Consider the following 16,264-nt stretch of genomic DNA (forward strand, 5'->3'; position numbering starts at 1 on the left):
TTTTTTTGCATGTTAGGCCACCCGACGACTGCAGATTCATACCCCGCCCGTCTCTCTGAATCAGAGTCTCAGAGCGGCTTACAATCTCCTCTTTCTTCTCCTCTTATGCAGCCAATCCTTAAAAAGCTTACAGGGCCTACGATAAGCTCTTGGAGGATTGGCTACATCACGGGATGTGGTCTAATATGCAAAGGAGTTCCTGCTCCAGAAAAAGCTCTGCATACTTCATCAAATATCTCTGCTCTACTAAAAATGTAAAGGCAGTTGTGCATCCCGCAGTCGTTTCTGACTCTGGGGTGACGTTGCATCACAATGTTTTCACAGCAGACTTTTTACGGGGTGGTTTGCCCTTGCCTTCCCCAGTCATCTCCACTTCCCCCCAGCAAGCTGGGTACTCATTTGACCGATCTCGGAAGGATGGAAGGCTGAGTCAACCTCGAGCTGGCTACCTGAACCCAGCTTCCACCGGGATCGAACTCAGGTGGTGAGCAGAGGACTCGGACTGCAGTACTGCAGCTTTACCGCTCTGTGTCACAGGGCTCTACTACACAGACCAGTTTCTCTGGAGGACATGGATGCTTCCGAGGGGGGTCTCTATGGCAGAACATCTTTGTCAAGGCCTCTCCCCTTCCCAAAATTCCACCCTTCCCGGGCAGTGTCCTGGAATCTCTAGGTATTTCCAAATTCGGAGTTAGAGCTCCCAAGCAGCCAAACCATTAGAACATAAGAGAAGCCATGTTGGATCAGGCCAATGGCCCATCCAGTCCAACACTCTGTGTCACACAGTGACCAAAAAAATTATACACACACACACACAATGTGGCTAATAGCCACTGATGGACCACTGCTCCATATTTTTATCCAATTCCCTCTTGAAGCTGGCTATGCTTGTAGCTGCCACCACTTCCTGTGGCAGTGAATTCCACATGTTAATCACCCTTTGGGTGAAGAAGGACTTCCTTTTATCCGTTTTAACCCAACTGCTCAGCAATTTCATTGAATGCCCACGAGTTCTTGCATTGTGAGAAAGGGAGAAAAAGACTTCTTTCTCTACTTTCTCCATCCCAGGCATAATCTTGTAAACCTCTCTCATGTCACCCCGCAGTCGATGTTCCTCCAAGCTCAAGAGCCCCAAGCGTTTTAACCTTTCTTCATAGGGAAAGTGTTCCAAACCTTTAATCATTCTAGTTGCCCTTTTCTGGACAATGCTATAATGTCCTTTTTGAGGTGCGGTGACCAGAATTGCACACAGTACTCCAAATGAGACCGCACCATCGATTTATACAGGGGCATTATGATACTGGCTGATTTGTTTTCAATTCCCTTCCTAATCATTCCCAGCATGGCGTTGGTCTTTTTTATTGCAATCACACACTGTCTTGACATTTTCAGTGAGTTATCTTCCACGACCCCAAGATCTCTCTCTTGGTCAGTCTCTGCCAGTTCACACCCCATCAACTTGTATTTGTAGCTGGGATTCTTGGCCCCAATGTGCATCACTTTGCACTTGGCCACATTGAACCGCATCTGCCACGTTGACGCCCACTCACCCAGCCTCAACAGATCCCTTTGGAGTTCCTCACAATCCTCTCTGGTTCTCACCACCCTGAACAATTTACTGTCATCCGCAAACTTGGCTACTTCACTGCTTACTCCCAACTCCAAATCATTACTCCCAACTCCAAACCGTTCCAATCCTCAGCCACTCCGAGCAGCCAAACCCTTTAGCAAGCATTCACTAAACATATGAAGCTGCCTTATACTGAATCAGACCCTTGGTCCATCAAAGTCAGTATCGTATTCTCAGACTGGCAGCGGCTCTCCAAGGTCTCAAGCTGAGGTTTTTCACACCTCTTTGCCTGGACCCTTTTTTGGAGATGCCAGGGATTGAACCTGGGACCTTCTGCTTCCCAAGCAGATGCTCTACCACTGAGCCACCGTCCCTCCCCAAACACGATGCACATTTTCACATGTCCTTGTTGTTCGAGAGAGAGAACATCAGGCACAAGAGGCAGCTAAGGCCCAGGCAGTTCTGAAATGGCCAACGTCCCCGACTGAAAGCTCAAGCCCATCCCAAGAACCCCTTGTGCGTGCCCCTGAGTCGGCCAGCACAAAGATATCCAAAGCGAACTGCTGACCTTGCCCTGGTCCCGCCGAGGGCTCGAAAGACACGCTTAGATAATCGCAGACATCTGCTCCACTGCCAGACCCCCCGGCAGGGATCCAGAAACGGCAGGACAAATAGCAGCCTGTTACAAGCAGCTACCCTGACATGCAAGAGGAGGGGGACAGCGGGAGAAATTTGCAGAACTGTGCAAAGGGAATCCAAGCCAGCAGGAAGAAGACAACAGAGTTCACAAGAGTTCACACTCTTTGGGGCAGAAGGAAGAGATCCTCAAGGCTTCGAATGGCACGGAGGCAGGTGCCTTCAAGTGAAGGAAGCAGAGGGCGTAGAATCCTAGAGTTGGAAGGGGTCCCCAGGGTCATCTAGTCCAACCCCCTGCACGATGCAGGAAACTCACAAACGCCTCCCCCTAAATTCACAGGATCCTCGTTGCTGTCAGATGGCCATCTAGCCTCTGTTTAAAAACCTTCAAGGAAGGAGAGCCCACCACCTCCTGAGGAATCATAGAGTTGGAAGGTACCTCCAGGGTCATCTAGTCCAACCCCCTGCACAATGCAGGAAACTCACAAACCCCTCCCCCTAAATTCACAGGATCTGCATTGCTGTCAGATGGCCACCTAGCCTCTGTTGAAAAACGTTCAAGGAAGGAGAGCCCACCACCCCTGAGTTGGAAGGGACCTCCACGGTTATCTAGTCCAACCCCCTTTACAATTAAGGAACCTCACAAACACCTCCCCCTAAATTCACACGATCCTCATTGCTGTCAGGTGGCCACCTAGCCTCTGTTTAAAAACCTCCAAGGAAGGAGAGCCCACCACCTCCTGAGTTGGAAGGGACCTCCACGGTCATCTAGTCCAACCCCCTGCACAATGCAGGAAAATCACAAACACCTCCCCCTAAATTCACAGGATCTTCACTGCTGTCAGATGGCCACCTAGCCTCTGTTTAAAAACCTCCAAGGAAGGAGAGCCCACCACCTACAGAGGAGGAAGCCTGTTCCACTGTGGAACTGCACTCACTGTCAGGAAGTTCTTCCTAATCACAGTTTGCCTTTCTGAAGCCCAACCTATAAGTCTGACTACGTATAGCTTTCCCCTTCCCTAAGACAGTAAATTACAAAATCACATGGTCACTGCTGCCCAGGGTGCCCACTATTTCCACTTCTTCGATCAATTCTTCCTTGTTGGTGAGAATCCAATCCAAGATAGCAGATCCCCTTGCTTCCTTCTTCACGTCCTGGAAAACGTTGAGCCAGAAACTCTTCTGATTAAATTTCAACCCACTGCTTCTCGTCGGACCTTCTGGGGCAACAGAAAACAATCTTGCACCTTCATTTACAGCAGGGGTGGCCAATTGTTGGAACCTTTTATCATCTGCTACCAAAATGTTAGGAAATACATGTTAAATTCAGAGGTTTGGAGTGGCAGTAATTGGAGTCGAGGCTTAAGCTTAGCAAAAGAAATAAACTTGACTAGAAAACATCAGGAGAGGGTACTTGGGATAAAACAGAAACAATCCAGCTTACCAGCTAGTCTATCTACGTCTGACTACATGGCTACGTTCTTTGTCTTCACTGTTCTTCTCCCCAAAAAGCATCTCGTCAGGAAGAAGAGCAATAAAACTTGCGTACAAGATCAAAGCATTTCACACCTAACATCCTCTCTGACCAATGTTGTGTTTACATCTTTCGGGGGCAAAGGAAGAACCATCCCACGATTGAGTTTAGGTCACAATACATCACTTCCTCTATCAGGTAAGCAAACAGTTAACTATATAATGGCTGGAATGTACATAGCTTGTATTCCAACACCAATGGTAGCTCTCCAGATGTTTTTTGCCTACAACTTCCATCAGCCCCAGCCATTGGCCATGCTGGCCGGGGCCGATGGGAGTTGTAGGCAAAAATAAATCTGGAGAGCTACCATTGGCTACCCATGCTTTACAGGACAGCCCTTCAAGAACTTGAAGATGGTGATCCTATCACCTTTCCTCTCCAGACTAACCATACACAGCTCCTTCAACCTTTCCTCATAGGACTTGGTCTCCAGACCCCTCACCATCTTCGTCGCCCCCCTCTGGACCTGTTCCAGCTTGTCTAGATCCTTCTTAAAATGTGGTACCGAAAATGGAACACAAGACCCCAGGTGAGGTCTTACCAGAGCAGAGTAAAGCGATACCATCACATCACGTGATCTGGACACTAGACTTCTGTTGACGCAGCCCAAAATTGCATTGGCCTTTTAAGCCACTGCATCAGACCGTTGACTCATGTTCAGCGTATGGGCCACTAAGGCCCCTAGATCTTTTTCACACAGACTACTGCCAAGACAAGTCTCCCCCAAGCTATAACTATGCATTGGATTCCTCCTACCTAAAGGACCATCAGTGGCTCTTAGCCACAAGGTCTAGATGGAACTCTCTGTCTGGGGCAGTGATGCTCTATCTTCTTGGTGCTTGGAGGGGGGGAGCACAGTGGGAGGGCTTCTGGAGTTCTGGCCCAACAGGAGATGTTGGGAATTGAACTCAGGACCCTCTGCATGCCACACATATGCTCTACTAATGAGCCACAGTCTCTACACTGAAGGATCTTTTCTAGCTCATTCATGGCTGCCATTCACAGACGCAGTCTCTTTCTGACTTCTTGGGCGCATTCTCCCGTTTGGTTGAGAACGGAACCAAGGAATAGGAAATCTGGAACATCTGATGAAATTGCTGAGCAGACAGGTTAAAACAGATAAAAGGAAGTACTTCTTCACCCAAAGGGTGATTAACATGTGGAATTCACTGCCACAGGAGGTGGTGGCGGCCACAAGCATAGCCACCTTCAAGAGGGGTTTAGATAAAAATATGGAGCACAGGTCCATCAGTGGCTATTAGCCACAGTGTGTGTGTGTGTGTATAAAAAAAAATGGCCACTGTGTGACAGAGTGTTGGACTGGATGGGCCATTGGCCTGATCCAACAGGCCTTCTCTTATGTTCTTATGTGACACAGAGTGTTGGACTGGAGGGGCCATTGGCCTGATCCAACATGGCTTCTCTTATGTTCTTATGTGACACAGAGTGTTGGACTGGAGGGGCCACTGGCCTGATCCAACAGGGATTCTGTTATGTTCTTATGTGACACAGAGTGTTGGACTGGATGGGCCACTGGCCTGATCCAACATGGCTTCTCTTATGTTCTTATGTGACACAGAGTGTTGGACTGGATGGGTCATTGGCCTGATCCAACATGGCTTCTCTTATGTTCTTATGTGACACAGAGTGTTGGACTGGAGGGGCCACTGGCCTGATCCAATAGGGCTTCTCTTATGTTCTTCTGTGACACAGAGTGTTGGACTGGAGGGGCCACTGGCCTGATCCAGCACGGCTTCTCTTATGTTCTTATGTGACACAGAGTGTTGGACTGGATGGGCCACTGGCCTGATCCAACATGGCTTCTCTTATGTTCTTATGTGACACAGAGTGTTGGACTGGAGGGGCCACTGGCCTGATCCAACAGGGCTTCTCTTATGTTCTTATGTGACACAGAGTGTTGGACTGGATGGGCCACTGGCCTGATCCAACATGGCTTCTCTTATGTTCTTATGTGACACAGAGTGTTGGACTGGAGGGGCCACTGGCCTGATCCAACATGGCTTCTCTTATGTTCTTATGTGACACAGAGTGTTGGACTGGAGGGGCCATTGGCCTGATCCAACATGGCTTCTCTTATGTTCTTCTGTGACACAGAGTGTTGGACTGGAGGGGCCATTGGCCTGATCCAACATGGCTTCTCTTATGTTCTTCTGTGACACAGAGTGTTGGACTGGATGGGCCACTGGCCTGATCCAACCGGGGTTCTCGTATGGTCTTATGTTCTTATCTGATGAACTCCAAAATCCGGAACAACTGATGAACTCCAAATAGTCCCAGATTTCAACATCATCAGTCTTAAAGTTGTATTATTCCCCAGTAGGCATTATTCCCCAGCAATCTTCTTTTAAGACCCAGTTTGGCGCAGTGCGCAGACTCTAATCTGGGAGAACCAGGTTTGATTCCTCCCTCCTCCACATGCACCTGCTGGTGTGACCCTGCGTCAATCGCGAGTTCTCACAGAGCTGCCCCTCCCAAAAGCAGTTTCTCTCAGAGCTCTCTCAGCCCCACGCACCGAACACAGAGCGTCTGTTGTGCGGAGGGGAAGGGAAAGGAGCTTGTAAGCCGCTCTGAGACTCCTTTGGGTAGTGAAAGGTGGTGCGCCAAACTGAACACCAGACTCCAGGTGAGGTCTTACCAGAGCACAGTAAAGCGATACCATCACGTCACGTGATCCGGACACTAGACTTCTGTTGATACAGCCCAAAACTGCATTGGCCTTTTTAGCCACCGCGTCGCACTGTTGACTCATGTTCAGCGTATGGTCCACTAAGACCCCGAGATCCTTTTCGCACAGGCTACTGCTGAGACAAGTCTCCCCCATCCTGTAACCATAAGAATTTTCCCGGAAGCTCCTAGAGCGGCTGGCGCACAGCGGTGCTGGCGCAATGATGTCCCTCACAAATGACATCATCGCGCCGGCGATGTCAGAAGGGGATCCCCCCACCACTCCAATGTGGGCCAGTGGGTTGGGGACCTCCCAAAGCAGGAGAACCCGCACCTGGCGCGGGAGCTTGGCCGCCCTTCTTCTTGGTTTTAAACAATTTTATTGATAACATACGGTAACAATATCTAATATCATTACTGTCTCTAACCCATATGATATTTTCCAATCCCCCCTCCCTCCGTTAATAGACTCCCGCCACGGTTATATACTTACGTTCAGTTATAAAGGGACCCTTAACCAATCAAAGTTCAATATCTTTCTTTTCTCGTATTCATGTTAAAAAATTGTCCAATGTCTTTTTACATTCCACTCTTTCTCTATACATCCTCTAAAGTTCTTCCACTCCTTTTTAAACGCATCCAAATCACAATCTCTTAAAGTTCTTGTTAATTTGTCCATCTCACTCCACGATAAAAGCTTTCAACAGAGCTGCAGCCCTCTGAATAAGGGGGGGGGGACTTAATCCTTTGTTCAGGGTAGTAAAGAAGCCTTTTGGGGTTCTCTGCCCACATCTCTCAGTTAGAGATTTGACCAAGACGACGCCAGAATACCTGGCCGCCCTTCTTCTTCTTCCCACCCCTATAATATCTAATATAGAAGAAGAAGAAGATGAAGAAGATGATATTGGATTTATATCCAATATATATCCCGCCCTCCACTCCAAAGAGTCTCAGAGCGGCTCACAATCTCCTTTCCTTTCCTCCCCCCCCCCACAACAGACACCCTGTGAGGTAGATGAAGATATTGGATTTATATCCCGCCCTCCACTCCGAAGAGTCTCAGAGGGGCTCACAATCTCCTTTCCCTTCCTCCCCCACAACAGACACCCTGTGAGGTGGATGAAGATATTGGATTTATATCCCGCCCTCCACTCTGAAGAGTCTCAGAGCGGCTCACAATCTCCTTTCCCTTCCCCCCCCCACAACAGACACCCTGTGAGGTGGATGAAGATATTGGATTTATATCCCGCCCTCCACTCTGAAGAGTCTCAGAGCGGCTCACAATCTCCTTTCCCTTCCTCCCCCACAACAGACACCCTGTGAGGTAGATGAGGGGATTGGATTTATATCCCGCCCTCCACTCCGAAGAGTCTCAGAGCAGCTCACAATCTCCTTTCCCTTCCTCCCCCACAACAGACACCCTGTGAGGTGGATGAAGATATTGGATTTATATCCCGCCCTCCACTCCGAAGAGTCTCAGAGCGGCTCACAATCTCCTTTCCCTTCCTCCCCCACAACAGACACCCTGTGAGGTGGATGAAGATATTGGATTTATATCCCGCCCTCCACTCTGAAGAGTCTCAGAGCGGCTCACAATCTCCTTTACCTTCCTCCCCCACAACAGACACCCTGTGAGGTGGATGAAGATATTGGATTTATATCCCGCCCTCCACTCTGAAGAGTCTCAGAGCGGCTCACAATCTCCTTTCCCTTCCTCCCCCACAACAGAAACCCTGTGAGGTGGATGAAGATATTGGATTTATATCCCGCCCTCCACTCTGAAGAGTCTCAGAGCGGCTCACAATCTCCTTTACCTTCCTCCCCCACAACAGACACCCTGTGAGGTGGATGAAGATATTGGATTTATATCCCGCCCTCCACTCCGAAGAGTCTCAGAGCGGCTCACAATCTCCTTTACCTTCCTCCCCCACAACAGTCACCCTGTGAGGTGGGTGGGGCTGAGAGGGCTCTCACAGCAGCGGCCCTTTCAAGGACAACCTCTGCCAGAGCTCTGACTGACCCAAGGCCATGCTAGCAGGTGCAAGTGGAGGAGTGGGGAATCAAACCCGGTTCTCCCAGATAAGAGTCTGCACTCTTAACCACTACACCAAACCGGCTCTATTCTTCCCCAGCCTCTCTCCCCGCAACACATGCATACCAGCGTATTTTCATTCTCTGCACAACTACAGATTTCACCCATGAGATGAGATTAAAATACATCCCCCCCCCCGGCCCATTCCCCGGGGGAAAGCTCATGTTTAAAAGATGGCGCCATGAACATTTCATAGCTGCCCTTCATCCCTCCCAGCTCCCCCTCCCCAAAATTGGGCCCGCTTGAGCGAATCGTTAGCAGGACCTCCGCTAACCGATCAAAGGCACTCATGAGGTTTAACACCCATCAAAGCCAATAAGCGTCAACACCACCGAGAGCCGCACAGAAGACCGCCTCTCCTGCTACCTGGTCAAAGAAGAAACCAGAGAGAAACCAGAGAGACAGGCAGGGAGGAGAAGTCCGGCCCGTCCGGCTGGTCCCACCTACCAAGGGGGGCGTCGAAACCCCACCGTCGTCATGGCGACGGCAGCGGGTATTCCCTGCCGAGGAACTACAGAAGGGAAGCTTTTCAATACACTAAACGAACAGAGAGACAAAAGGAATCCGCGGGCACCAATGCCGGATTTGGGCAACGCTGCTAATGCCTGGCATACGAGAGGGGAGCTGAGTTTCGGGGAAAGGCCCGAGTCCCCCTCTCCCTCTCAAACCAAAGAAGAAGAAAGAAGAAAGGAGAAGAAGAAGAAAGAAGAAGAAGATGATGCTGATATTGGATTTATATCCCATCCTCCACTCCAAATCTCAGAGTCTCAGAGCAGCTCATAATCTCCTTTACCTTCCTCCCCCACAACAGACACCCTGTGAGGTAGATGAAGATATTGGATTTATATCCCGCCCTCCACTCCAAATCTCAGAGCAGCTCATAATCTCCTTTACCTTACCTTACTCCCCCATAACAGACACCCTGTGAGGTTGGTGGGGCTGAGAGACCTCTCCCAGAAGCTGCCCTTTTGAGGTCAGTTCTGCGAGAACTATAGCTGACCCAAGGCCATTCCAGCAGGTCCTAGTGGAGGAGTGGGGAATCAAACCCGGTTCTCCCAGAAAAGTGTCTGTGCACTTAACCACTGCACCAAACTGGCTCTCTTATATATTGGATTTATTGGATTTATATCTCGCCCTCCACTCCAAAGAGTCTCAGAGCGGCTCACAATCTCCTTTACCTTCCTCCCCCACCACAGACACCCTGTGAGGTGGGTGGGGCTGGAGAGGGCTCTCACAGCAGCTGCCCTTTCAAGGACAACATCTGCCAGAGCTCTGGCTGACCCAAGGCCATGCCAGCAGGTGCAAGTGGAGGAGTGGGGAATCAAACCCGGTTCTCCCAGATAAGAGTCCGCACACTTAACCACTAAACCAAACTGGGATATATATATCCCACCCTCCACTCTGAATTTCAGAGTCTCAACGTGGTCACAATCTCCTTTACCTCCCCCACCACACACACACAACAGATACCCTGTGAGGTGGGTGGGGCTGAGAGGGCTCTCACAGCAGCTGCCCTTTCAAGGACAACTCCTGCCAGAGCTATGGTAGACCCAAGGCCATTCCAGCAGCTGCAAGTGGAGGAGTGGGGAATCAAACCCGGTTCTCCCAGATAAGAGAGCTCTGGCTGACCCAAGGCCATTCCAGCAGCTGCAAGTGGAGGAGCGGGGAATCAAACCCGGTTCTCCCAGATAAGAGAGCTCTGGCTAACCCAAGGCCATTCCAGCAGCTGCAAGTGGAGGAGTGGGGAATCAAACGCGGTTCTCCCAGATAAAAGAGCTATGGCTGACCCAAGGCCATTCCAGCAGCTGCCAGTGGAAGAATGCTGAATCAAACCCGGTTCTCCCAGATAAGAGTCCGCACACTTCACCACTACACCAAACTAGCTCTCAAAGAACATCACAGAAGGACCTATGATGTTCCAGGCCTGGTGCTCAAGGAACAGATTTGGAGCCCTTCAACCTGGCCAGACTAATGACCACGGAGCAACATCACATGGACCCTTCCTGGTCTGACCCAGCAGGGCTCTTCTGATGTTCTTCTCAGGGGAAGGCCTCGGCCTCTCTGCCCTGTTGTTGCCTCTACAGAGGAACTGGTTGGCCACTGTGTGAGACAGGAGGCTGGACTAGATGGACCCTCCCTGGTCTGATCCAGCAGGGCTCTTCTGATGTTCTTCTCAGGGGAAGGCCTCGGTCTCTCTGCCCTGTTGTTGGCCCTACAGAGGAACTGGTTGGCCACTGTGTGAGACACAAGGCTGGACTAGATGGACCAGTTTAGGGTTTTTTTTAGCTCCACACAACTCCTCCTTGCTTCTGAACTCTCCCACACTTTGTCTCTCCCTCCTGAAAATGCCTCCCCATTCTTCCACAAAGCTATAATCTGATTTTTTGAGACCTCCTTATCAGATTTATCAGGCTTAAAGAAATTTCAGCAGCCAGCAATTCAGTGCTCTGTCTGATGCGCTAGAATGCCATTGAGCTTGAGAAAATAGTGGGGAGGGGGGAAAGACAAGAGGACAGACACGGCCATAAATCAAGGCTGCTGAGGGATTATTTCACAGTTCTCAGCAAAAAAAAAAAATGTGGAAGGAGAAAAGGAAGAATGTTAAGAGCTGAAAGCAGCCACGACAGGAGAGATCTCATGTTGAGAAGAAAGTGGCTTTTGAAGGAAAATCCGGTCTCAGAAGACCACAGAGGGCCCTCATAAGAACCACAGAAGAGTCCTGCAGGATCAGACCAGGCCGGTCCATCTAGTCCAGCCTCCTTTCTCACACAGGGGCCAGCCAGTTCCTCTGGAGGGCCAACAACAGGGCAGAGACGCTGAGGCCTTCCCCTGAGGAGAACATCAGAAGAGCCCTGCTGGATCAGACCAGGGAGGGTCCATCCAGTCCAGCCTCCTGTCTCACACAGTGGCCAGCCAGTTCCTCTGGAGGGCCAACAACAGGGCAGAGAGGCTGAGGCCTTCCCGAGAAGAACTTCAGAAGAGCCCTGCTGGGTCAGACCAGGAAGGGTCCATCTTGTCCAGCCTCCTGTCTCACACAGCAGCCAACCAGTTCCTGTGGACAGCGGACAACAGCACAGAAAGGCCGAGGCCTTCTCCTGACGTTGCCTCCTGGCTCTTCGATTCAGAGGTTCAGACCTTCTGAATGTGGAAGTTCCCTCAGCCACCACGGCTGGTAGGCACTGACAGACTCATCCTCCATCCATCTTTCTAATCCAAAGAGCACAGGGAAGCTGCCAACTCCAGCTTTCGTTCGGGCAGAATTTCAGTTTTGTCGCGCTTGGCCTTTTGACGATACCAAACCCCACCCAGCCTGGAGAATTCCAGGGGCAGCTTCAAATCGCACGTCCGCGATCCGCCACAGCGAGTTGTCGCCCATCGTTACAGAGGAACCCTTTCATCAAATCCAATTCAGGGCGGCTGGCAGCGGACGCACAAAAAGACTACGCGGGAGGAAGGAAACGGCACATTTCAATCCATTATTGATTAGCCATCCTTCCTCCCCTGCCTTTTTATTTTATGGGTTCAATAAGCCGGGGACGGTTGGCAGGGCAGCCGCTGGCTTCTTTTGTGTAGCCGCAAATGTCGCCGCTGGAAATTGGGGAGGGAACGAAGCCAAACCTCTTGCTCGTTTTTCCATCCGGCCCCCTCCCCCATCCCTGCAGGGGTAATCAGCCCAGCCGGCAGACCCCAAATGTGTCAGCTTGCCGTCCTGACATCTCCCTTTCCCTGACCACTGAAGTTAAGCAATCAGAAATGCAGGAAAACTGCCGTTTTCCAGGAATGGGGTCAGTGCAATGTTGAACAGCAATCTCCCAACGCTGCGCTCCTGGGCACCGTAGCCCTGCCAACACTTCCCCTGGCACCACCCGCCAAGTGTTTTTGGAAACCAAGTAGGGCATTTGTCCAGAGAGGCTTCTGAGGGAAAACTGGAGATACGTGCAGATATAGGCTTACAATCTCCTATATCTTCTCCTCCCACAACAGACACCCTGTGAGGTGGGAGGGGCTGAGAGACGAAGAAGAAGACTGCAGATTGATACCCAGCCCTTCTCTCTGAATCAGAGACTCAGAGCGGCTTACAATCTCCTATATCTTCTCCCCCCACAACAGACACCCTGTGAGGTGGGTGGGGCTGAGAGACGAAGAAGAAGACTGCAGATTGATACCCAGCCCTTCTCTCTGAATCAGAGACTCAGAGCGGCTTACAATCTTCGATATCTTCATCCCCCACAACAGACACCCTGTGAGGTGGGTGGGGCTGAGATAGCTCTGAAGAAGACTGCAGATTTATACCCCGCCCTTCTCTCTGAATCAGAGACTCAGAGCGGCTTACACTCTCCTATATCTTCTCCTCCCACAACAGACACCCTGTGAGGTGGGTGGGGCTGAGAGACGAAGAAGAAGACTGCAGATTGATACCCCGCCCTTCTCTCTGAATCAGAGACTCAGAGCGGCTTACAATCTTCTATATCTTCGCCCCCCACAACAGACACCCTGTGAGGTGGGTGGGGCTGAGATAGCTCTGAAGAAGACTGCAGATTTATACCCCGCCCTTCTCTCTGAATCAGAGACTCAGAGCGGCTTACACTCTCCTATATCTTCTCCTCCCACAACAGACACCCTGTGAGGTGGGAGGGGCTGAGAGACGAAGAAGAAGACTGCAGATTGATACCTAGCCCTTCTCTCTGAATCAGAGACTCAGAGCAGCTTACAATCTCCTCTATCTTCTCCCCCCGCAACAGACACCCTGTGAGGTGGGTGGGGCTGAGAGAAGAAGAAGACTGCAGATTTATACCCCGCCCTTCTCTCTGAATCAAAGACTGAGAGTGGCTTACAATCTCCTATATCTTCTCCTCCCACAACAGACACCCTGTGAGGTGGGAGGGGCTGAGAGACGAAGAAGAAGACTGCAGATTGATACCCAGCCCTTCTCTCTGAATCAGAGACTCAGAGTGGCTTACAATCTCCTATATCTTCTCCCCCCACAACAGACACCCTGTGAGGTGGGTGGGGCTGAGAGACGAAGAAGAAGACTGCAGATTGATACCCCGCCCTTCTCTCTGAATCAGAGACTCAGAGCGGCTTACAATCTTCTATATCTTCGCCCCCCACAACAGACACCCTGTGAGGTGGGTGGGGCTGAGATAGCTCTGAAGAAGACTGCAGATTTATACCCCGCCCTTCTCTCTGAATCAGAGACTCAGAGCGGCTTACACTCTCCTATATCTTCTCCTCCCACAACAGACACCCTGTGAGGTGGGAGGGGCTGAGAGACGAAGAAGAAGACTGCAGATTGATACCTAGCCCTTCTCTCTGAATCAGAGACTCAGAGCGGCTTACAATCTCCTCTATCTTCTCCCCCCGCAACAGACACCCTGTGAGGTGGGTGGGGCTGAGAGAAGAAGAAGACTGCAGATTTATACCCCGCCCTTCTCTCTGAATCAAAGACTGAGAGTGGCTTACAATCTCCTATATCTTCTCCTCCCACAACAGACACCCTGTGAGGTGGGTGGGGCTGAGAGAGCTCTCCCAGAAGCTGCCCTTTCAAGAACAACTCTGCGAGAGAGAAAAAAACACGTTGGTTTGGGCAGCAGCTGCCACCCTAACACGAGGATATGCACCATTTTGTGGCTGGCTACACCTACTGAGGGAGGTAGCCGTTTTGGCAGCCGTTTTGTGGCTACGTCCAAGCACTGGGTCAGAATTCCAAAGGGGCCCACAGGCTCAAAAAGTTTGGGGACCTCTGCTGTTGAGGAGGAGGACGAGGAGGAATAGAAAGAGGAAGACGAGGAAGAAGAAGACAACTGCAGATTTATACCCCACCCTTGTCTCTGAATCAGAGACTCAGAGCGGCTTACAATCTCCTATATCTCCTCCCCCCACAACAGACACCCTGTGAGGTGGATGGGACTGAGAGAAGAAGCGGATTGATACCCAGCCCTTCTCTCTGAATCAGAGACTCAGAGCGGCTTACAATCTCCTATATCTTCTCCTCCCACAACAGACACCCTGTGAGGTGGGTGGGGCTGAGAGAGCTCTCCCAGAAGTTGCCCTTTCAAGAACAACTCTGCGAGAGCTATGGCTGACCCAAGGCCATTCCAGCAGCTGCAAGGGGAGGAGTGGGGAATCAAACCCAGTTCTCCCAGATAGGAGTCCGCACACTTAACCACTACACCAAACTGGCATCTCCCATCCTACGAGAACTTGATGTCCCCCCATAAAACTGACTACCGGTAGATTCAACACAGATAAAGGGAAGCACGAGTTCATGCAATAATGTCCCGAACGACCATGACAGTGAAATCGATGACCTTGAGCCAGACTTCTTGGAGTGTGATGTCAAATGGGCTTTAGAAAGCATTACTAACAACAAAGCGAGCGGAGATGACGGTATCCCAGTTGAGCTATTCAAAGTCCTGAAAGATGATGCTGTTAAAGTGATGCACACATTACATCGACAAATTTGGAAAACACAAAAGTGGCCACAGGATTGGAAAAGATCGGTTTATATTCCAATCCCAAAGAAGGGTAATGCCAAGGAATATACAAACTATCGCACCATTGCACTCGTTTCACATGCCAGCAAGGTCATGTTAAAGATCCTACAAGCTAGGCTTCAGCAGTATATCGATCGGGAACTACCAGAAGTTCAAGCTGGGTTTCGGAGAGGTAGAGGAACTAGAGATCAAATTGCCAACATTCGATGGATTATGGAGAAAGCACGGGAGTATCAGAAAAAGGACAGGTTTCTTACCTGTAACTGGTGATCTTCGAGTGGTCATCTGTGCAATCACACATATGGGTAATCCGCAGGATTGGCCCCGACCTCGGAGAGTTCAAAGCAATCTTGATCGTAGATCTGGCGCGCCTCCCGCTTGTCCTGGGAGGAGTCAGCTACTGCGCATGCCTGGAGAAGGGGGAGGTGCTTAGCCACTCAGTTTCTTCCCGCCGCCGGGTAGGTGGAAATAACTGTGCTAACTAACTTCCAGCAGCGGGGAAGGCTGGGTGGGTCTGTGTGATTGCACAGATGACCACTCGAAGATCACCAGTTACAGGTAAGAAACCTGTCCATCTTCTTCGTGGTCTCTGTGCATTCACACATATGGGTGATTAGCGAGCCATTTCTTCGGAGGTGGGTGCTGGATCTGTAAGAAAAGGTAGGATTAGAGTGTAACATAATGATAGTGTTACTCACGGTGGTTAGTCGAAGATCGATCGTAGCACCGCTTGTCCGAAGGAGGCGTCTCGCCGGGCACGAACGTCGAGGGCGTAGTGCGAGGCGAAGGTAGATGTAGAGGACCAGACGGCTGCGGCGCAGATGTCCTCTATAGGTATGCCTTTCATGAAGGCGGACGAGGTGGCCACGGCTCTGGTTGAGTGGGCTCGTATATGTTGAGGGATTGGTTGTTTTGCCAGCTGGTAGCAGAGTTCGATGGCAGCAACAATCCATTTGGAGAGTCTCTGGGTGGATATTCTGCTGCCCTGATTATGGGTAGCGTAAGTGATAAAGAGTCTGGGGTCTTTACGGATTTGGCGGGTTCTATCTATGTAGAAGGCTAGGGCTCTCCGTGCATCCAAGTTGTGGAGTGCCCTTTGTCCCGCGTCCGCGGGGTGCTGGAAGAAGGCTGGTATAATGGACTGTCTTCCCAGATGGAAGGGAGAGACGACCTTGGGAAGAAAGGTCGGGTCAGGTCGGAGGACCACCGTACTGTTATGAAATGTCGTATACGGTGGGTCTGCTCTGAAT

General features: G+C 50.6%; 1 protein-coding gene across 1 annotated transcript in view; it reads right to left on the minus strand.

Annotated features, from left to right (window-relative positions):
- The window catches only part of ARRB1 (arrestin beta 1), a 102,886-nt gene extending 90,993 nt beyond the window's left edge, over positions 1 to 11,893 (minus strand). Inside the window, exon 1 of the mRNA XM_060235361.1 lies at positions 11,818 to 11,893. Coding sequence (XP_060091344.1) covers positions 11,818 to 11,893 — 76 coding nt within the window. The remainder of the gene's footprint in view (positions 1 to 11,817) is intronic.
- Between the last annotated feature and the right edge of the window lie 4,371 nt (positions 11,894 to 16,264).

Source organism: Heteronotia binoei, chromosome 3 (genome assembly GCF_032191835.1).
Source record: "Heteronotia binoei isolate CCM8104 ecotype False Entrance Well chromosome 3, APGP_CSIRO_Hbin_v1, whole genome shotgun sequence".
NCBI lineage: Eukaryota > Metazoa > Chordata > Lepidosauria > Squamata > Gekkonidae > Heteronotia > Heteronotia binoei.